This window comes from Danio aesculapii, chromosome 15 (assembly GCF_903798145.1).
Source record: "Danio aesculapii chromosome 15, fDanAes4.1, whole genome shotgun sequence".
NCBI classification, from domain to species: domain Eukaryota; kingdom Metazoa; phylum Chordata; class Actinopteri; order Cypriniformes; family Danionidae; genus Danio; species Danio aesculapii.
In genome coordinates this window covers 25030386-25053544 of record NC_079449.1, presented here as the reverse complement: position 1 = coordinate 25053544, position 23159 = coordinate 25030386, and the positions used below count along the sequence as shown (strand labels likewise).

The following is a 23159-nucleotide window of genomic DNA, read 5'->3' as shown; positions in this document are numbered from 1 at the left end:
ATACGCTATAAGTGAATTGAATAAACTAAATTGGCCGTAGTGTATCTGTGTGAATGAGAGTGTGTGGGTGTTTCCCAGGACATGGTTGCAACTAAAAGGGCATCCGCTGTGTGAAACATATGCTGGATAAGTTGGTGCTTCATTGCGCTGTGGCGACCCCTAATGAATAAAGGGACTAAGCCGAAAAGAAAATTAATGAATTTTGGCTAATTACATATCTGGATTAAATAATCAGATTCTAAAGATTTTACTCATAAAAAGATCCCAGCTACTTTGTATAGATTACATGATGCAAATCATTCACACAATGGCTGTACATTATTTATTATTTAATATTTCTTTTTATATCCTCATAATTATATTTTTTCCACTTTCATGTTTCTTAGTTTGAATATTCACTATATAGTTATGCCACTCAAACATTTAATGTTTGTTTATGTGATACAAAGATTTCAAAACTTCTTTGCTACGCTGTAAAATAAAGTTGATTCAACTTAAAATTTTAAGGCAACAAACTTCAGGACATTTTTGAGAACTTAAATAAAGTCAAACTCAAAAATGTCCTGAAGTTGGTTACCCTAAATTTTTACGTTAAGTCAACTTTTTTCACAGTGCAGCTGAACATGTATTAGAACATGTATTTTAATTAATTATAATTTTATTATTTTAATTTAAAATAATTTTACAACTTTACCTTTTTATCAACTGATAAAACTCCCGTTTCTTCACCAACACAGTTATGTTTAATGCAAATCCTTTTGTTGATAACAATGCATAAATATTATTTCTCCCTCCCAAATATATAGTTAGGAGTGATCCAAAAGATTGCATTACCTAAAATGTGCAGTCTTACCGATTAAGTAACTGGCTACATGTTTCATCATGCAATTTGTAATCCGAAACCAGCGACCATTTTTATTAGTAAACGCACCTGCACTTTTCAGATGCACTCACTCAATTTCTCCCGGAATAAGCTGCACTGCCGTACAGTGTCCAGCAGGAGGAGTGCTCCGCTTTTATTATGGGCAGACTTGTTTGTCAGTCGACGGGTCTGCTACATGAATGAATGAACAGTGTCTTTAGGACCATGGGGGAAGGGTGTGTATAAGTGTGTGTGACTGTGTGTATGTGTGTGAGCGTCCGCCGCAGCCCTGCCCAGCCTATTCTTTCTCCTGACGTCCTTCCTTGATGCCAGTGTCACACGCTGCTGGGGATGAACATTTTACAGCTACTGTACAGTTTTTATAAGCTAAGCTATACCGTCTGGGAGCATTGACAGACAGACTCTGTCTCTTCGAAAAGGATATTGCCCACCGGTGCCTGTCGGGACGGGAGTGCACTCGACACACGCTTAACAGTTAGCATTTCGTACTGTATCCGCCGATGTTTATTTATTAATATATTGTTTTCCTGGAAATGTGCACAGATGAGTCTTTGAAGGGGACACCGCGTCCGTGGGAGTGGTTTATTTTCTCTGGACAACCCAGACTCATTGAAAAAATGGGTCTGTTTTCATCTGTTTGATGCTGCGGTAGCTCTGTTTTTTCCTATTCTGTTCTGCTTTTGTTTTCTTTCGGTGTGTCTCGTGATCTACAGTCGACCCAACATACAAAACACTCGCTGGTATGGGACATTTTTGTTTAGCTAAGGACAAAATGATCTATTGTTCCGGATAGCCGAACCACCACAGACATGAGCATCATAGTGTAGCCTTTTTTATCTTTGTTCTCATCCCACCAGTATTGTGCATAGCATCCAGCAGACTTGACCGAAAATGAGGATTGTTTAAGAGGGAAAAACACTATAGTGGTGGAAGGAGAGGGGAGCGATAGCTTCGCGATACTGGCTAGGCTGCGGACCGTTTCTGGTCTGATTCAATTAGCAACTGTACGCGGAGTGCTGCAAATAAAGGCAGCGTCGCTGAAGCTCAGGGACGATGTCCTCTCGCGCAGCGCTGCAGCCGGGGAACGACAGGAATGCAGACCACGTAAGTGTAAAGCTTTCTTACGTCATTTAGTTCCACTTGACAAACGAACCATTAGAACGTTTGTCTTAAAAAGTAGTGATGGGAAGTGATGATGCTCGCTTTTCGAAACAGCAGAACAGAAATGAGAAATCGACTTCTTTTTTACGTCATCAGTTAATATTTACGACATCCTGGCATTAAATGTTTTTTTGTTATTAATGTTGAAATGCAAGAGTGTGTGTTTGATTTCTGCGTGTTGTAGTTCAGTTTGTTGCACATACACACTCAAAAAATATATATTTTGGCTCGTTCAAACTAGCTATCTATTTAAAATGAGCTGGAACAACACAATTCTTAAGATTTCATTGGAACAACTTAATTTTTTATGTTCAATCCACATACATTTGTTTAAAGTGTTAAATTAACTTAATCATTTTTTTATTGGAACATCATGAATGAATTGTGTGGACCCTACATTTTTTACAGTGCAGGTTATAATATATTCCTGGTAAAATGAAGCAGACATGTCGGCTAATTTGTATTTACGCTAAACAAAAGCTGCTAAAATTAAGGTACAATTTCTGAAGCCATAATAATTATATGTGGGGGAATATGTATAATGTATGCACCAATTAACTAAACGGAATGAAAATTTGTTCCCTCCTTATGAAAATAACCATGGTTGTACTACAAATAAAACAAAAATTGTAGTCAACCCATTGTAACTACAAATTAACCACAGTTTTGTTATACTAATCCCAGTTTAATACTAATTTAGCTAGTTTTATACTTATTAAACTGGGTTTTTTGTATTATAGGCCTACAACTTTTTAAATTTCTATAAATTTGGATAAATGAGGACATCATTCAAACCATATTTTAATCTTATCCTTATGTCGTCAAATGATTATTAAAATTAGCCATGCATGGTTTTATTATAAAGTGTATTAACCATGGGTTTCTTATATTCTTATTATATCAAAAACTTTGGTTATGGTATGGTTATGATAACCTCAAAAACTTTGCTTTTTTGAGTTTTGATTGTATTTGTAGTAAAACCATTATTAATTTTGGTAACAACATACTCTCAATATATCATCATTTTACTAAATCATGGCCATGTTGTAATCATTTGTTCTCTTGTTGTTAAATCAAAATGAGAGAGTAAATTTGTTTGACTTGGCTGCGATGTTCTAAAATAAGTAAACAGATTAACTTGTAGTAAAGATTTATAGTTCTTGGCCACAATTTTATTCAAATGGGTGAATGGAACAGTAAATAATAGAGTTAACTAAATCAAATATGTTTCTTCAATGAACATGCATGGGTTTTGCAATTTTAGATATCAATTCCATTTGTAGCATTTCTGTTTTTCGACAATGAACATATTTTTATAAGCCCATTGATCAATTAATCTTTTCACTCAAAAAGTATAAATTCACTTTGGTTTGTGGTTCATTACGGATTCGTCTTGTCTAAAAGAGTTCTTGATTTTCCAATACTCAATTAAAAAAAATGTAAAGTTGCACCGACTTTGTGAATCAGGTCAATCAATTCACCGAAAAGAGAGTTTAAAGAATGAACGTTAATTAGCACTGGGCCGATTAAAGATATTACAACGAATGACGATAAAATGTATGTCAATAACAATGATGAGCTCTGGAATTTTTTACTCTATATGGATCTAAGAGCCGATCACACAGCAGTAATGTGCAACAATGAGAATCTAAAGTGTGTTGATATAAGTGTGCCACCGAAAATTTATTGGTTGAAAATATGTTGTCATTTAATGGACCCTCTAATTTTTGTGGCTTCAGTTATTGTTGACGTACTCTTTTAAATCTGGAAACATTAACAACGTATATAGAAATATATATCGTTATCGTTTAATATGGAAAATAATTATCGATATTGCATTTTTGCCAAATCCCCCAGCCCTAATGTTAATTATGTTAAGTCATAATTAGTGATTAGCCATACGTTTTCATGTCAGTAAAAGTGTAGTAGTTAATAAATTATTAAACTAAATAATTACATTTTTACTAAAACCTGAATTTTTAATAAACAGTATCTTATTCCTTCTTGCTCTTTCAGAAATGGCATACAGTGGTCATGTATCAAGAGCTGTCATTAATGTTTGTTTAGATCTTGCAGAAATAGATGCTTTTACTGACAATTTATAGCATTTCATTTGTGGATGTTTATTTACAGCCGTTTGTGGTTGATGTTATGTGTGTCCTGATGCAAAATGTTCTTGGCAAACCTCAGGCCTACGAGATATGAACTAAACCTGCTTAACTTCTTTTATGGCCAGTATACTTAGAATTCAGCTTTCATAGACCAAGCTATGATACATGTACTCATAGACAGAGCCGTAAGTATCAATATTCACATTAGTTGTTGATCGATAAATTCATTTAATACATTTTTTAACTTTTTCTCCCAACTTCCTCCCATTTTGGACATTTGATTGCATATTTGTGTATATGCCAAACTAGAATAGTTTATTAATTGTTTGTAGAATTCATTAGCATACCTATACTCATTGTTTATTGTATTTTTAAATAAATTCTTTAAAGTTAGCTTGTTTGATGATGTGCAGATTGTACACATGTATGTTTAAACTGATGCCGTTAATACAGTTAATAAAATCCAAAATTAGGGTTTTGGGTCCACTTGCAAACTGTTATATCACAGTATAAGTTATTAAATGCCATGTTTATGATATGTCAAGAATTACTAACATTATCTAGTAGCATTAGTGCATCTTGGTGGCACAGTGGGTAGCACGATCGCCTCACAGCAAGAAGGTCTCTGGTTCGAGCCCTGGCTGGGTCATTTGGCATTTCTGTGTGGAATTTGCATGTTCTTCTTGTGTTCGCGTGGGTTTCCTCCAGGTGCTCTGGTTTCCCCCACAGTCCAAAGACATGTGCTATAGGTGAATTGAGTAAGCTAAATTGTCCGTAGTGTATGCGTGTGAATGCAAGAATGTATGGGTGTTTCCCTGTGTTGGGTTGCGGCTGGAAGGGCATCCGCTGCATAAAACATAGATTAATTGGCGGTTCATTCAGCTGTGGCGACCGCAGATTAATAAAGGGACTAAGCTGAAAAGAAAATGAAGTAATGAATCTAGTAGCATTAATATAGTTCACCCAAACCTTTATCATTTACTCACTGTAATGGACTTTGAAACCCTTATGGCTTTCTGTACTGATTGTTCTTTTCAATGCAAAAATGATTTCACCAGGAAAATAAATAGAATAAAGCCCAAAGCACTATATAAATAGTCAAAATGGTTCTGCACTGTTTTAAGTAATCTTTATCCATTTGATAGCTTTGTACTCAAATAATTACGTTTGCTGTTTGTTCAAATTACTTATACAAATTGAGCTGAAACAAAACAATTCTTATGTTTTTTAGAGATAACTTAATTGTTTTATGTTCAATCCAGTTAAATTTGTAAAAACTAATAAGCTAAGTTAATTCCTTCTTGTTGTCCTAACCCAGCATTTTTTATAGTGTAGGATACACAGATGTTTTTGTGCAGTATTTTTGAAAATGTTGTAAAATGTAGTAAGATCATGCTAAAGCAGCAGTACGTTTTCATCTGTGGCCAATCTTTGTGCAAATATGGCTTTGACACATTTTGTAATTAACAGTTCAGAACTGCTGTCTCTATTTCCACCTCAAACTGTCACATAATTTGTGGTTGGTATACTTACTGTTACCAGAGCTTTTTATTATTCAAGTTGGATGCCAGGTTTCAGTTTACCTGGTGTAGGTCTTGAATAGTTCATCAGATGTAAAAGACATCTGCTTTCCACATTGTGACGTCACATGCCACAATTGAATTGCTCGACAGAATGTTGATTGCTTATTGCTACTGTAATCTGAAGTCAGATTATACATTATGCAAAACCCACAAAGGGAATCCTAAACTGAGTGACTTAATGGAGAATACAATAGATTGAAAATATAGGAGCAGATGTCAATTTGCAACAAGCTACATTAATGAAGGATGAAAGTAATGAAAATTCTACATAGTTTTTGCTTTAATTATCCAGTACCTCTATCTGCACAGACACAGCAGCGTGACATGTCACACAGAGGCACAAGTCCTTCTAGAATGATGAGAGAGCAAGCAAGATCACAAAACAAACACAATGCATCCACCAATCTGAGAGGTTATGTAAACACTCTGTCTAGCCATGGAGCAAGTGTGGAATGGTGATGTCAAAACAGAGTCTGCAAGTGAATCCACAGATTGCATCTAGTGTAGAAAAATCGTCACAAAGACTGTAAATTTATTACTCTAATGAACTAGGTCAACTAGAAAAGGAAGCCAGGAATGACCTGTGCATTTAGTTATATGAAAATGAATTCATATTAATATGCCAGGTTAGATTTGATCCGAATGGCAGCCATCTGTACAAATCACATTGAAGCAGCTTAAAAAGAGTTAGTTCTTCCAAAAATGTAAATGATGTTATTGATTACTCCCCCTAATGTCATTCGACGCCACTGAGACCTTCGTTCGTCTTTGGAACACAAATTAAGAAATTTTAGATGATATCTGGGAGTTCTCTCATCCTCCATAGACAGCAACGGTGTCAAAGTAAAAAAAAAACACAAAACAAAATCCTCAAAACAGACCATATGCCTTCAGTGGTTCTGTCAGAAAATTAGCACACTGACAATACTTTGGTGAACACTCAAAACAAAAATAATGACTTTATTCAATAGTTTCTTCTTCTCATTGTCAGGATGCACATTCGCAAGAGTGATGTTCTCTTTAAGGGTGATCAGTTGCATTGCTGACGTATACTTTGGATGCGCCTGTGCTTTGTTTCAAACAGAGGAAGATTAATATGAGTATCCAACGCAATTTCACGGCATTTCGTAACTTTTTGATAATTTGTATGCATTCGTTTGATCTGGTTCATACAATTTAGTACGATTTCCTCATCACCCAATGATGTCTGGGTTTAAGGCCGGTGTTGGGCGCCACGTCTCCTTTTTAAAATCGTACATTTTCGTATGACTGAACTCGTACTAATTTGTATGAATAGCCACTAAACTGACAAAACATAAAATACCTACGTTTTTTTGTGAGATCAGGTGAAGTATCTGATCGGGTATACATCAGTGTATAGTGCTCAAGAACCAGTGCCCTATACTGACACTGAGAAGAATAAACATTTAATAAAGTCAATATTTTTGTTTTATTTTGAATTTTGTTTAATCCAAAATATCTTACTAGGCCTGTCACAATATATCGACTTACCGCACAACACATGGACATGACCTTGGTGATGCAATATATATATCACCCATACATAACAACTAATTCTAGCAACATTTTAGCAGATTATGCAACATCTCTGTCTCTGTTGGTGGCGTCATTATGGTGAAAAAACACTATGGTATTCACTACAATTTACTAATAGATCTGGTCGCAGATATCGCAGCCTCTGTTACTTTTAAACCTTGCACTTTTTTGTTAACATTTATTATTATTTATTTGTTTAGGATATGTGTTTGCACATTCTGATTCCAGTGCCTAATTATTAAAATGACTATAATTAAATGAAATACTCTTATCTCTTATGTTTTCTTTGGATGAGTGTACTTGCATTGTGATGATATTATATTGTCATTTTGGTACGATATAATGAGTGGCATAAAATGGTTTTAAAATGACATTAATATTGTTTAGCGCAGTATATTTTGGTGCAATATAGCGCACAACAAAAAATAGATATCAAGATAGGCCTATATCTTATTTTGTCTTCCGAATATGAATGAAGGTCTCTGGGGTTTGGAACGACATGAGTTGAACTAAACGTGTGCTACTGTGTTTTACTTCTTTTAAATATGTACTCAAACTTGCAGCTTTCACGGAAGAGCAGACACTTTGAATAATGTCTGTATCAGCTAAAATTCTTTGGTGTTGATCGATAAATATTTGCGTGTTAGCAAGTGTGGATGTTTAGCTTATGCTGTCGAAATGTCAAAAGAGGAAATTCACTGGTTAAGTAAGCTTTGTATGTGTCCACATATTCAACTTCCTCTTGTACTTCCTCACTAATGATATTTTAAATGTTCTACACATCATTTGCATATCAGCAATATTAAAAGTTGCGACCTCTGTTAGATAATGAGGGAAAATAATAGGGAATATTATTCTCAATACAATAATTAGATAATTAAAGCTAATTAAAGATTGGTCATTTTAAACACCACTTCCAATAGTAGAACGGTCAGAATTTTCAAGAGTGTTGTAAACACTCTTGTGGTTGAATGCATTCATATAGCCACAAAAACCTCAGACTTTGCCTACAGACTTAACGTGATCATAGTTAAACATTGTGAGAAATCTCCTTAAAACAAGTTATTTACGCTCTCCTGCATTGGACCAAAACACATGGATTAGGTTCAAAACCATCCACTTCCTTTTTTTCATTTGTTTGCTCTCTAGCCTGCTTTCATTTAGTACTTGTGCATCTCACTGGCTGCTTCTGTGAAAGTGGTATATAGCATGACAAAATCTGAACAGAAGTGGTTACGAGAAACAGATTTGAACATGTTTGGACTCTTTGTATTTTTTATATAGTAGTTCTTGTGGTCACACTTTATATTAAGTGGCCTTAATTACTATCAAGAAATCAATACAATGTACTTGCTGTGTTCATAATGTATTGCAGAACACTTGTAGTGCTCTTATCGTGGGATACAGGTAGGGTTAGAGACAGGTTTGTTGGTATGGTTAGGTTTAAGGTGTAAGGGATGATGCTCAACATAGCTATTAAAAATTTAATTATATAAATTAACTACAGATCATAAGTACAGTGTAATAACATGTATTTACGCAATAAGTAAAATGTAACAAATGATTCATTTCAGTGTAAGTACATATTAGTTAAGGGCACTTAATATAAAGTGGGACCATTCTGGTTATGTTGTATCTCTGCACCTCATTACTTTGTAAAAAAAAAAAAAAAAAAAAAAAAAAAAAATCCCTCATAATCTTTAATCAACCACTATAACCTTCCCTTTTCCCCTCTTCAATTCTGGTCAGATGGAAAGCCATTTGGGTGGGGCTATCAGTCCTTTAGGGTGTATCATTCTGTGTCCTGCTGCTGCTCTGCCATTGCAGGAGGCTGTGGCTCGAACGAATATGATACAATTCAGTCTTTAAAATTTAGCTCATCATGATTGGGCACCTGAGAACATTCAGCATCGTAGATTCCGGTGGACAATAACACGAGTTACCCATTCAAATCTTCCCCCATTTTATTTACAGATAAACCAATCAGTTACCAAAGGACAAAATCATGTCCCACCCTACATTTTTTTCTTATTTCAGAAACCGTTTCAATTGGATGTATGTCATGACAGGAGAAAAAAGAACAAATTTAATGTCAGCTTCATGGCCACTTTAATGCTGCATTGAAATATTCATATTTTTGCTGAACATCAGGATCACTGAAAATGCATGATAATACCAAAAGAAAACATGACCCAAAAGAAAAGTTGATTATAAAGTGACTTCTGTGTGACATATGCATCATGCTTCACTACATTATTGACAAATGACTCTTTCTGCTTGCAAAATTTGACTAATTTGATTAAAGATAAGAAGCCTGCAATACTATGTGCTGTCTTTGGCTGTGTGTGTGTAATGCTCTGTGGTTTGGAGAGACTGGTTAATGTTTATTTCAACAAGCCCTGTTGTTGTTGTAGTCCAATTTGTTGAATACTTTTAATGTTTTCTGAAGCCGTCCAATTTTAGACTTTGCAAACAGATGAATAAAGTAACACAGACCATGTTACACCTGGCAATAAACTGGCAGCTTTTGTGTTTATGCAGCAAATAGCTTGGGGTTCATTTTATTTTAAAATTCATGTTATGGCCCATTCAAGAGAAACAGTAACACACTTTCACCCTCTATACCAGGCCCGTAGCCAGGGGGGTTCGGGGGGGTTCAAAAGACCCACCTCTCAATGACAAAGGTCCAGAATTTGTCCCATACATGAACTCATTTGTTCTATTTTGACTGCTACACCATTGTAAATTGTGAAAATGACCCATTGAAAAAGGCTGTAAGACCAAGCCAAATCATCTTTTGACTATCACATCAGTTTGACTGATCAGTTTTGGTCAATGCAAATGATTATTTTTCCAGTCCAACGTCCAGTTGTGCAAGAAAACATACAATCTGACGTAAGTGAAGTCATCTTTCACTAATGCTGTTAAATAAAAAAACATTTTACAAGTATCTTTAATTTTAAATCTTGGACCTTATTCTTTAAACATAAAAATGACCGATAAAAAGGTGTGAAGCACCAAAAGAGGCCCATATTACAATTAATTGAAAACTAATTTGGCTATTGTTTATATTCAGGATTTTTCTATCAAATGTACTTTTTACTTGTCAAATCATGAAGCTCAAATCATGAAGGTCAAATTATGAAGGTCAAATTATGAAGCTCAAATCATGAAGGTCAAATTATGAAGCTCAAATCATGAAGCTCAAATCATGAAGGTCAAATTATGAAGCTCAAATCATGAAGCTCAAAGCATGAAGCTCAAATCATGAAGCTCAAATCATGAAGCTCAAATCATGAAGGTCAAATTATGAAGCTCAAATCATGAAGCTCAAAGCATGAAGCTCAAATCATGAAGCTCAAATCATGAAGCTTAAATCATGAAGCTCAAATCATGAAGCTCAAATCATGAAGCTCAAATCATGAAGCTTAAATCATGAAGCTTAAATCATGAAGCTCAAATCATGAAGCTCAAATCATGAAGCTCAAATCATGAAGCTCAAATCATGAAGCTTAAATCATGAAGCTCAAATCATGAAGCTCAAATCATGAAGCTCAAATCATGAAGCTCAAATTCTGACTGAGGACAGTTGAATGTGCTGGCCAGGTTGTTAATTGCCTAATAAATGACAATAGACTACAGTTTTTAATTTAAAACTTTATCAAATTCCTATTTTTATTACTGATATATGATGTAATTTGTATTTTAAAAATAAGTATTTATTCATATTTCTTTATTCTAAATCTTTAGGAAATATTTTGGTACATTAAAAAGTGTCGTTATGATGACCATCCGACAAGCTCATCCAGCTAAAAATAGTGCTTCAAATGTCACTAAAATGGCCTATTTGAATCTCATAAATAAGTAGAAAATGAGGCGAATAACTGCAAAAAGGTACACATTTTGGGAAAAAAGAACCACCCCTTACATCAGGCTGGCTACGGGCCTGTATACGTTAGTTGTGACTGGACATTATGCCTCCACTTTCAGCCAAAAGAAATTCGCTAAGAGGATTGTTTTTTCATTGTTTCTCGGTAACGCGGGAAAGCTGATCCAATGCTGAGGTCAGATAGGTAGGGGACCACAAGCCTGGTGGCTTGTTTTAGAGGAACTAGTGAAACCAACCTCATGTTCTGAATAAAGAGGTTATTGTGTCTGCTCTATGTGAGAGAAGCTATGAAACTGAACTGGAAGGGCTATCTTTTATATTGAGCATTTGTTCCTCGGTTGGACATTCGCTTTGTCTTCTTCAAATTTGCCTTGGTGACGTTAAAGTGTTTAATATATCTATGAGTTATCTTGTTCTTTGAGTGATCACTACAAGTAAACATGTTTATCTTCGGTAACCTTTAACTCGTTTTCAACCAAAAAGGTCTGTGTTTAGACAATCACACGATCAGCATGTTTTTATGCGTGTCATTGTAGAAGGATTGCACCCCCCCCCCCCCCCCCCTGTTTCGTTGCCACACCGATTGTTGCTCTTGACAACTGATATTGATGTTGTCTCCTTGTGTATTTGGCAAATGTGTGTATGTGCGCATGAGGGGGTTATGTTACCAGTTGGTGGGGAGGGGGTTGCGGAGCACGGTTAGCAGATGGACCTCAGCTGGGGCTTTTTTATTTGGTCCTCTCATCTGATGCCAAGGTGAGACTTTAGCTCTGTAGTCATGAGGATTGCTGCTTGTCTGTGATGGCTGAACCATTAGTTATTCAGATGGTTTCACTCATGGCAGAGGCACTTATTAAAGGGTAACAAGTAGCAGAGGAGCTGATGGCATTTCAGTCACAAGGCATGAGTCAGTAGAGAGGCAGTGCCTAAGAAATGGGTCATTCGTTAAACAGAGGAAGATTGCTTGTTGATTTAAATATATGAATCTCACAATAATGGTGAGTTACCCATGTTGAGTCTTTTTCCAAATAGGTCTGTCATTGAGTTAAAAATGTTAATGATTTAATTAATAGTTGGATAATTAAGCACAATTAATTTAGATGGTTGAGTTATTGAGACAGTTTTCCAGAACTAGTTTGATTTATTAGCTCTTGATTCTTTTAACATAACATAATGTAACATCTATCTCGAAAGCAATCTGTCGAAGAAGGAATGTCATTCAGTTAAAATATTAACAGTTGACTGCATGAGGTGTTAAATAATTAATGACAATTAAGAATGCATGAATAACTTGAATGCACTGTTTACCACGATTAATTAACAAGCCTTAATAAATACTGATACAAATGCCTGAATTCAGTTAGATTTTAATTTTAAGTCTTTTGATTCAGTTTTGATTCTGGTTCTTAAAGATATTTCTGTCCTACAGAACATTGCAGGATGGTTATTGAAAGTTTGAACAACACCGGATTTAAAAAATGTTAATAGTTCAATTAATAGTTGGTTAATTAAGCACAATTAATTTAGAGGGGTGAGTTATTGGGAGTTTTCCAGAACTAGTTTGATATATTAGCTCTTGATTCTTTTAACATAACATAACATAAGCATGTTATCTATCTCGAAAGCAATCTGTCGAAGAAGGAATGTCATTCAGTTAAAATATTAACAGTTGACTGCATGAGGTGTTAAATAATTAATGACAATTAATTGCCATGGCAAGGTATTATGATACAGATTTCCAGCTTTAGCTTCTGCTCAAGCTCTTGATTAACCCAGATTAAGCACTTCAAATAAATGCTAAATGTTACAAGTTCTCATGGGAAGATCATATTTACAAATTGCAATGGCAATCATAATTGCAATATACATTTAATACATACATTTCAACACATTTTTAAAATTCTTACTCTACTTCTACTTAATAACCAGTGTGTTTTGCTTTTTCCTGTTTATTCAGCGTATGCAGATGTGTTCAACTTATAAAAACAGCCTGAATTGAATGCATCGTTTATCACAATTAATTAGCAAGCCTTAATAAATACTGATACAAATGCCTGGATTCAGTTAGATTCAGATTCCTACTCATTTGATTCAGTTTTGATTCTGGTCCATAAAGACATTTCTGTCATAATGTCCACAGAACACTGCAGGACAGTTATTAAAAGTTTGAATCACACCAGATGTAAAATTCTATTCATTTAAAATTGTTTTGGTTGAAATGATGACAGTAATGAAAACAGAGACATTAGTTGCTCTCCATTTTGTTTTTCACTGTCTCCTTTCATGCTAATATGAAACCACAGTATTTAATCAAAACTTCTGAAAATGAGAGTGTGTCTACTTTATCCACTTGTGATCTGATTAACCAAAACACATCATAATATAGACCATTTCGAGGGATGTAAACAAAAACAATGGTCCCAACGCATTTCCTGTTTTACATTTTTAATTTCTGTAGCTTTCGAGATTCCAAAAAGAGCCACATATTGATAAATAATGTTATGATAGCTGTTTTAACATTAAGTTATGATTGAATTGCCTCAATTATGAAATAGTTTAAACACAGGCAGGAAATGTTCATGGGGCAATGACATCACCACATTGAAATGGTCTATAAGGTGTAAACAAGGCCTGAGAGTCATTTGTATATGAATGAAGCCACTGTAATCACATTTGTTTTTGAATGCAGCTGATTATTATTGTGCCCGATAACAAAAAGTGGCTTTGGAAGTCAATATATTCTTTGTTTTATTTCCATATGAGTGAACATAAGCCAAACCAATAAATCCTTTTATACTGAACCTGTTTAAGAAGCCTGAAGCTTTGCTGCAAGCATTTACTCTGGAAGCCACACCAGAAAACCGCTATGTAGGGATCAGTTCGAGACAGGAAGCCATGCAAGTTTGAGTTCTGGCGACGTTCTTCACACCTGGTTCAAGCACACACCTGTTTCCCATACTTTTATATCACATCAACACAATATAGTGTGGTGGGGTTGTGAACAGCTCTAGCTCATTGTTGTGCATTCATTTAAAGGAAACACTGTGAAAGAAATCAGCACAGAGGAAACTGGTCTGCAGCAATGCCAAATGCAGAGATTCACGGGACAGGACAGGACAGGACATAAAACCTTTTAAATGCATTTGGTGAGCTAGTCATAAGATGCTAAAGCAGGATGTGTGGCTGGATGGATCAACCCTGACCCATCTCTACACCCCTAACATGTGCTCCTATCCCACCCCGGGCAGGATGCTGCTCAGATAGGCAATCTATTGTCTTGGTCTAGGTTGGATCTCTTAAGTTATGTTATGTTAACTGTGTAGTACATTTAGACATTTACATTTAGTCATTTAGCAGACGCTTTTATCCAAAGCGACTTACAAATGAGGACAAGGAAGCAATTTACACAACTATAAGAGCAGCAGTGAACAAGCGCTATAGACAAGTTTCAGGCGTGTAAAAGTCTAAGAAGCAAAACATTAGTAGAAATTTTTTTTTTTTTTTTTTTTTTTTAGAGAGAGAGAGAGAGAGAGAGAGAGAGAGAGAGAGAGAAAGAGGGCTCAGTTAGTGGTATAGCCAGAGAGGCAATTGCAGATTAGGAGGAAAAGTGGAGACTAAACAGTTGCGTTTTTAGTCGTTTCTTGAAGACAGCAAGTGACTCGGCTGTTCTGATGTAGTTGGGGAGTTCATTCCACCAACTGGGCAGATTGAATGTGAGAGTTCGGGAAAGTGATTTCTTCCCTCTTTGGGATGGAACAACGAGGCGACGTTCATTCACAGAACGCAAGTTTCTGGAGGGCACATATATCTGCAGAAGTGAGAGCAGATACGAAGGAGCACAGCTAGAGGTCACTTTGTAAGCAACCATCAGAGCTTTGAATTTGATGCGGGCAGCAACTGGAAGCCAGTGCAGACGGGTGAGTAGCGGAGTGACATGTGCTCTTTTGGGTTCATCAAAGACCACTCGTGCTGCTGCGTTCTGAAGCAGCTGAAGAGGTTTGATAGAACTAGCTGGTAGCCCGGCTAGCAGAGAGTTGCAATAGTCCAGTTTGGAGAGGACAAGAGCTTGAACAATGAGTTGAGCTGTATGTTCAGATAGGAAGGGTCGGACCTTTCTGATGTTGTAGAGTGCGAATCTGCAAGATCGGGCAGTTCTAGAAATGTGGTTAGCGAAGTTCAGTTGGTCATCAATCGTAACTCCAAGGCTTTTTACCATTTTGGATGCAGTGATGGTTGCTCCATCCATCTGGATTGAAAAGTTATGGTGAAGAGTCGGGTTGGCAGAAACTTCAAGCATTTCTGTTTTCATGAGGTTAAGCTGGAGATGATGATCTTTCATCCAGAGTGAAATGTCTGACAGGCAGGCTGAAATGCGAGCTGGAACCGAGGGATCATCAGGGTGGAAAGAGAGGTATAGCTGGGTGTCATCAGCATAGCAGTGGTAGGAAAAACCATGTTTCTGGATGACTGTTCCTAAAGATGCCGTGTAGATAGAGAAGAGAAGTGGTCCAAGGACAGAGCCCTGAGGTACCCCAGTGTATAGATGCTGTAGGTTGGACACCTCTCCCCTCCACGACACCCTGAATGACCTGTCCGAGAGGTAGGAACTGAACCATTGAATAACAGTGCCTGTGACGCCCAGTGACTCAAGTGTAGATAGCAGGATCTGGTGGTTTACAGTGTCAAAAGCAGCTGATAAATCCAGCAAGATGAGGACAGATGATTTAGAGTCTGCTTTAGCCAGTCTGAGGTCCTCCACGACCGAGAGCAGAGCAGTCTCAGTTGAGTGGCCTTTCCTAAAGCCAGATTGCTTGTTGTCCATGAGGTTGTTTTGAGTAAGAAAGTCTAGGACTTGATTGAACACTACTTTCTCCAAAATCTTGGCCATGAATGGAAGCAGGGATACCGGTCGGTAGTTTTCAAGTAGCGTTTGATCCAGGTTGGGTTTCTTTAGCAGAGGGGTTACCCTAGCCTGCTTAAATGAAGTAGGGAATAGACCAGAGTCAAGAGATGTGTTAATTATGTGAGTCAGTGTTGGTATGACTGCAGGAGAAATGGCTTGCAGGAGATGAGAGGGAATGGGATCTAGCGGACAGGTGGTTGCATGGCTTGATAGCATGAGATTGGACACCTCAGACTCAGAGAGCTGGGAGAAAGAGGTGAGTGTGTGTGGTGTTGGTGGTGTATCTTGCATGTTTGATGTAGGTGCAGCAAATTGAGCACTGATTTTTGCAGTTTTGGTGCAAAAGAATGTAGCAAAGTCATCAGTAGTGAGTGTGGAGGATGCGGGTGGAGGAGGAGGGTGAAGGAGGGAGGAAAATGTTTTAAAAAGCAAGCGAGAATTGGTGGCACTGTTGACTTTCTGACGGAAGTATGTCTGCTTTGCAGAAGTAACCTCAGTCGAGAAAGAAGACAGAAGAGTTTGGTATGTTATGAGCTGTTCAGGATTTTTTGTTTTTCGCCAGCTTCTCTCAGCAGCCCGAAGTTTTGAGCGATGCTCACGGAGAACATCAGAGAGCCAGGGTGCAGGAGGACTGGCTCGGGTTGGTCTGGATGTCAGAGGGCATAGTCTGTCTAGACATGATGTTAGCGTGGAGCAGAGTGTATCAGTTGCACTGTTCGTATCAAGTGCAGAGAGTTTGGAAGATGGAGGAAGAGATTTAGAAACAATGGTGGATAGTCTGTTGGGTGAGAGAGAGCGTAGGTTTCTGCGAAAGGCAACTAGAGTAGGAGTGTGTGGCGGCTCAGGAGTAATGTGGATGTTGAGAGAGAGAAGGAAATGATCCGATGTTTGTAGTGGAGTTACTAGTGTTTGGTAGTCCTACAAGGTCTTGATTAGAATGCATGTTTACATTTTTGACTCCTGTTTAGTAAGTCGTTCTTGAACGATTCATTCATTTTGAATGAATCTTTTGCATAACTCGAGAACCATAAGTCCTATCAGGGAGTGATTCGTTCATTTGAGCATACGTACATTTGTGCAGGTGGAGTAGAAGATTAGTTCCTCTTTTGAGTTCTCTATCGGGTTCGAGTCATTCGTTCATCACGTGAAAGACAGAAGCCAATCATATGCATTTAGAGCTGGAAAAAGATTTTATCTGTTTGTTTCTCGGGTCCTCGGGAAACTGGTTACATGCTGTCACGTGATGAACGAACGACTCAAAAAGCCGAAGATTTGAAAGGTGAACTAATCATGGCTCCTTTCAGCTCAAACTGCATACATTGGTTAAGCTTATACGGGACTGTCAGTGTGATGTGAACGAACCACTCACATTTAAAGACCTGTCTGAAGAGGTGAGCTGACATTATCATAGACAAAAGACCAGGTAAACAATAAATGATTATTTCTCTTGCTTATAGCATTCAAGTTATGACTTGTTTGTAGTGTGATCAACGTTTAGTTGATCGCTAGTTGTAGATGTGTTTGGAAGCAAAAGTAATATTTTAATAATATTTTGGCAAATTGAACGAAATGACTCCAAAAAAAAGATTTGTTCACCTAGCTGAACGAGACTCAAAGGTCCGAGTCAGTAAAATGATCCGAATTTCCCATCACTATGTGGTATCACCTTAGATACAGCTGTTTTATAAGTGTACTGCAGGCTTCATCTCTCTATATAGATAACACATAAATTCTTGCTGTGTCATGGACAAGAACATGTCAAGCTATATGTTGCTTTCTGAGCAATGATTGGTTGCTGTCTTTCATATTCCATGAGGCCAGAAGCTGACATCCACATAAAGGAACATAAACAAAAAAAAAATTTGTAATATGTATGAGCAATTTGTAATATATTTGTAATATTTCATATTTGTAATATGAAAAACTTATTCATTTAAAAAAACTATAATGGAAATACATTTACTAAATAAATTCCAGCATGCACATCAAAAAGATATGCTTTTGTTTTAATGGATCATGTGATTGGTGCAAAAAAAATGGTGCAATGAGATGGCGTTAATGGACAAACTAGCAGACTGACCACATTGTAAAATACCTGAAAGGTTGTGTTGGTCATTCTAAAATTCTTAAGCTAAAGTCTGTCATCAAGTTGGTTTGGAATCATTACCTCCCAGAACTCTTTTAAGCAGTCACACTGCCAAAGAGTAGTCTTGTGCCTACTAAGGCCAGTTATGACTGCGTTCATTGTCTGCGTTCATTGTCTGCGTTCATAAGTCTAATTCTCATCTTTGGATGAAACATAGCTATTGGTTACCAAAGCACAGTGTTTTGTACAGGCGTTTTGTACAAGTCGTATCTTCAGAAGAAATATTATAAAGAGTATTGTTGCTATTGCTTCACAAACATTTCCTCCATTGCATAATTTAATCTAGCAGCATCAGTCTCGTTCATTTGACCATGTCTGAGAGCTGTGTGTGATTCTGTTCTCCTGTTAGGGCTTTCATTATGTTTTCATAGTTCCTAGAACTGTTGGTGGAAGTACCTTCTTTTTTGTGTGTTCGCACCACAGGAACTGATAATTATTAAAGAAACACCTTTTGAGGGACTTTAATTAGCTCCTACTTTAGCACAGAGTGTAATTCAGCACATTTAAACTACGAGTGACGTGACTGTACATTGATTGGGGGAATGCATGTTATACAAACCACTGCCACAGGGTTTTAAAATATTACAAAACATGAACATGCATGTCACATTTGTCTGCTGTTTTGTGTTGTTTTCTCATCTATCAATGATATGTAAGATTACAATTGTCATAGGTGAAATATAGGTGTTCTTTCAATCACATAGCATACACTGTAAAAAATACTGAGTTCCACACAATCAATTTGTGTTGGGACAACATGAAGGAATTAAGTTAATTTATTAGTTTTTTACAATTTTAAGTGGATTAAACATAAAACAATTAAGCAACGTAGGCTTATTCTGAAAACGTAGCCATATATATGTTTCTGGAGACGGTGAATTACATAGCCAGGGCTACAAATGGCAGCATTTCATCTTTAAAATAAACGTTACGGGGCAGCATGACACCGTTCTTTTTCACACTTACCACGACTTTACGGCTTTTAACAGTTTGTCTGGTAGCTTGTCATGTACGTCGGCAGACTTGAGATGCAGAGAGGAGTTGACTGTGATAACGAGGTTCGAGTCTGTAAAGAAGTAAGTAAAGTGAGTAAAGAATAGCCATGTTTCCACTATCGCGCCTAAAACGAGCGAGCTAGGGCCAGTTGCGTTTCCACCGTTACTTCCGGGGCCTGATCGGGCCAAAGCGGGGCTTTCTTGGGGCCAGCGGCCAGCCTTTTTCGGCCTGCTAAATACCTTGGGCCAAATAGGGCCAGCTGGGGCTTTGGGGCGGAGTGAAAGGACAAGCGGACTTCGCCCGAGTCTGGTAAAGATGGTGTGCCGCCATTACACTAGTTTTCCGATCGCATACAAGTACATGTGCCAAACAAATAAATAAATAAATAAAAAAGGGGAAGGAAAAAAACATATAGCTGGCTAGTTTAAGATAGGCTATTCCATAAAACACCTTAGAGGCTAGGGGCCTTTTTGCTTATGATCACCCTTATGTTTCCCTTTTAAATGTAAGGCTGTTGCATAAAATAATAACGTTTTAATTTATAAGTGTAATCTTTGCTGCGTCCTTGATGTTTCAATAACGCATAATAATCTTTACACTATATTAAAGACACAGCATTAGGTTGTCGAGAGTTTTTGTGAAGTTTAAAAGGTGTGTGCATGATGTGTGCGTTTAGATGCCTGTATGTGTGTGACCGGGCAAAAGAGTGCTCGCTTCACAGCTTTGTTGATGCTACCAGCGGCTTCTTTCTTTCTTTTTTTATTTATTTAGGGGATAATACAAAATATGAATACAACCGAAAGGCATAAAACTTTACAAACTACGTGTCCACTTTGTAGGCTCAAAACAATAGTGTTATATCTTGATAAAATAGCCTAAGCTATATTGAAATTATTTAAAGAATTATAAATATTGCATATAAAGTCACATTAAATATAAAACAAAAACTATAACAATGTAGGCATACGATAGGGCATACATTAATTAAACTGTTTTAAGCCATATTAAACTTTCCTTTTACAAAGGCCTTTCTGAAAAAAAAAAGATTTAGATTTTTTCTAAAAACAATAAACAACGGAGGAGTTTTGAAATAATTTTATAAAGTATTTGGATACGATGATATTAATCAAATCGCACAAAAAGAGCATTTTTGGGTGGGTGAAACCAGAAACTATATTTTCTGCTGGAGATACTGTTGTCCTAAAATACAACAACAACAAGAGAAAATGTAAATAAAAAATCTTACACATTTCCTAGGAACGGTATAGCAGAATATTTTGGCTGTTTTAAAACCTTGACTTTTCTAAACCGCGGTATACCTTGAAAACGATTATTATTTCATACTATTGTGAATGCATGTTTGCGCCAAAAATATTAATTCATCAGTTTGAAACCAGCAAATCTAGAGCACCGACAGACAGTGTAAATGTTCACAAAAAAGTTTCTTTAAAAAAGGTGTTTGTAGGTGTAAAACTAGATGCATAGTTTGTATTTTATTATACACTGGCTCGCACATGGAAGGTAAACAGTAAAATAAAAAATACGGGCAGTCTTTTATGGTCATCCATTAATAGGTGCAGGAAAGCAAACCTGTCATCGTTTATTTAATATCACAAATATCACTGAGAACCACTCAATATCCCTCAAAACACTGAAAACATAATAACAAGTCTGATTACTAAATTAGATGTCATTGAATTAAACATATAAATTTGATTCAACAAGGCATATTACCGAAACATTAAAAAAAAACTTGACCCCCCGTCAGTGTATAATTCGCACCCTGCTAATAACCACCTGGTGTGAAAACTCTGTCAACTACTGGTCAATGTCACAGATGTGACCCATTGAAAAGAACTGAAAAAAATTGCTAGCGTTTCTGTTGGCATGTTGTGAAGTAAACCTCAGTCAATGTTGGTTGTTGTCCAGTTTGGTACACAATCCAAGATTTCACTAGTTTTCATAGTTCCTACAACCTTTGGTGGAAGTACCTTCTTTTTAGTGTGTACGCACCACAGGAACTGATAATTATTAAAGAAACACCTTTTGAGGGACTTTAATTAGCTCCTACTTTAGCGCAGAGTGTAATACAGCACATTTAAACTACGAGTGACGTGAGTGTACATTGATTAGGGGAATGCATGCCACGAACATGCTTGTCACATTTGTCTGCTGTTTTGTGTTGTTTTCTCATCTATCAATGATATGTAAGATTACAAGTTGTCATAGGGTTCCACACAACCGATTTGCGTTGGGACAACATAAAGGAATTAAGTTAATTTATTAGTTTTTACAAATTTACGTGGATTGAACATAAAACAATTAAGTTGTCCTCAAAAAAAACCCTCAAGAATTGTGTTGTTTCAGCTCAATTTAAGAACTGAAAAATATTACTAGCCTTTCTGTTGGCATGTTGTGAAGTAACCCTGAATAAATGTTGGTTGTTGTCCAGTTTGACATAATCAAAGATAAAGCAATTGATTCTCATGATGACTCAATGCCTGATGTCATTTACCACCACAACACCCTACGTCAAAAGGATTTTGTCAAAATTAAGCTGATTTACTCTGACCTAAGGATCACCTCCACGTTTTTCAGCTAAGCTGTAATAACATTTCAATAAGAATCCATACAATCATTAATTTTGTATGCAGATTTTGCTTAGTCACAAATTTACCAACAGAAAGCTTCTTGGTTTTAACGTAACTGAATGAGCAATGCTTTATAAATCTCTACATTACTGTCAATGAACAATGAACTCTCTGACCACACCTTAAATGAAACTGATTTAATCAGACTGCCATGATTTAGGCACAGTAAATGACATTTTACTTGACATTTCTTAAATTATTGCTTAATCCAAACTTGTAAAGTGCATTTAATTGGAAGCAAACTAAATAAATTAATGCATTGTTGGTTCTTTGGCCATTAGCAAGGTGCATTTCCTTCATCCCAACCCATCTATTTCAGTGGCATATTGCTTTTACTGAGGAACTCTCTTCATGTAATCCCCTTCCCCCACCTTCTCATATAAATTGCAAGGGCAATCAGACAGAGAGCAGCAGTGGAACAATCAATGTGTGTGGCTTGAATTGGGTGGGGCAGTGGGAGGGGGTGGAGGAGGATGGGTGGGTGACAGGCAATGAGGTCTATGTCAGCATAAAATTGACAAAACTGTTGGGAATTGGGCTAGGGGGGATTATACACACTGAAGTGGGGTTATTAATGTGAGAAAATATGCTATGTTAATGTCTTTGAAATCATCATGAGGCTTCTCATATAGATGTACTGTTTATATATTCTCATAGATGAGAATGATTTAGCCACAGTTTAGGATCATTTTCATTAAGATGTAAGAGTAAGGGGCATTCTTGGTTTTGTTTTGTGATTACATGGGGCTCTGTAACCTCACAGTCAGCGCCTGGCTAAGAAATGCCACATGCGTCACATCGCATCAAGGTGCGACTGCAGTTTAGTGTCGCAATGCATTCCTGGATAGATTAGATTTAAGATCCTAGATCAGCCAGACATAAAACATGCATGCAATGTATAGCACAGATTAGTTTTTCTTGGACAAAATCTAGAGTGAGGATAAGATGAAATAGTTCTATATAAATAATATATATTATTTTTAATATATATTTTTTATTATATTATATTATATTATATTATATTATATTATATTATATTATATTATATTATATTATATTATATTATATTATATTATATTATATTATTCATTCATTTTCTTTTCGGCTTAGTCCTTTTATTAATCTGGGGTCGCCACAGCGGAATGAACCGCCAGCTTATTCAGCATATGAGTAAATGATTCCAGCATTTTTGATTGAACTATCCTTTAAATTTCACATTCAGAGCCTAAATTGAATCACATTTTTAAAATCATACTATATACTATACTATAAAATCATA

The 23159-nt window shown here is 36.5% G+C and overlaps 1 protein-coding gene across 1 annotated transcript in view; it reads left to right on the top strand.

Annotated features, from left to right (window-relative positions):
• The first annotated feature begins 1129 nt into the window (after positions 1–1129).
• LOC130242129 (MAP/microtubule affinity-regulating kinase 4-like) overlaps positions 1130–23159 on the top strand; it is a 62393-nt gene continuing 40363 nt past the window's right edge. Inside the window, 1 exon segment of the mRNA XM_056474150.1 lies at positions 1130–1987. Within this exon segment, the coding sequence (XP_056330125.1) occupies positions 1937–1987 (51 nt within the window). The 5' untranslated portion in view covers positions 1130–1936.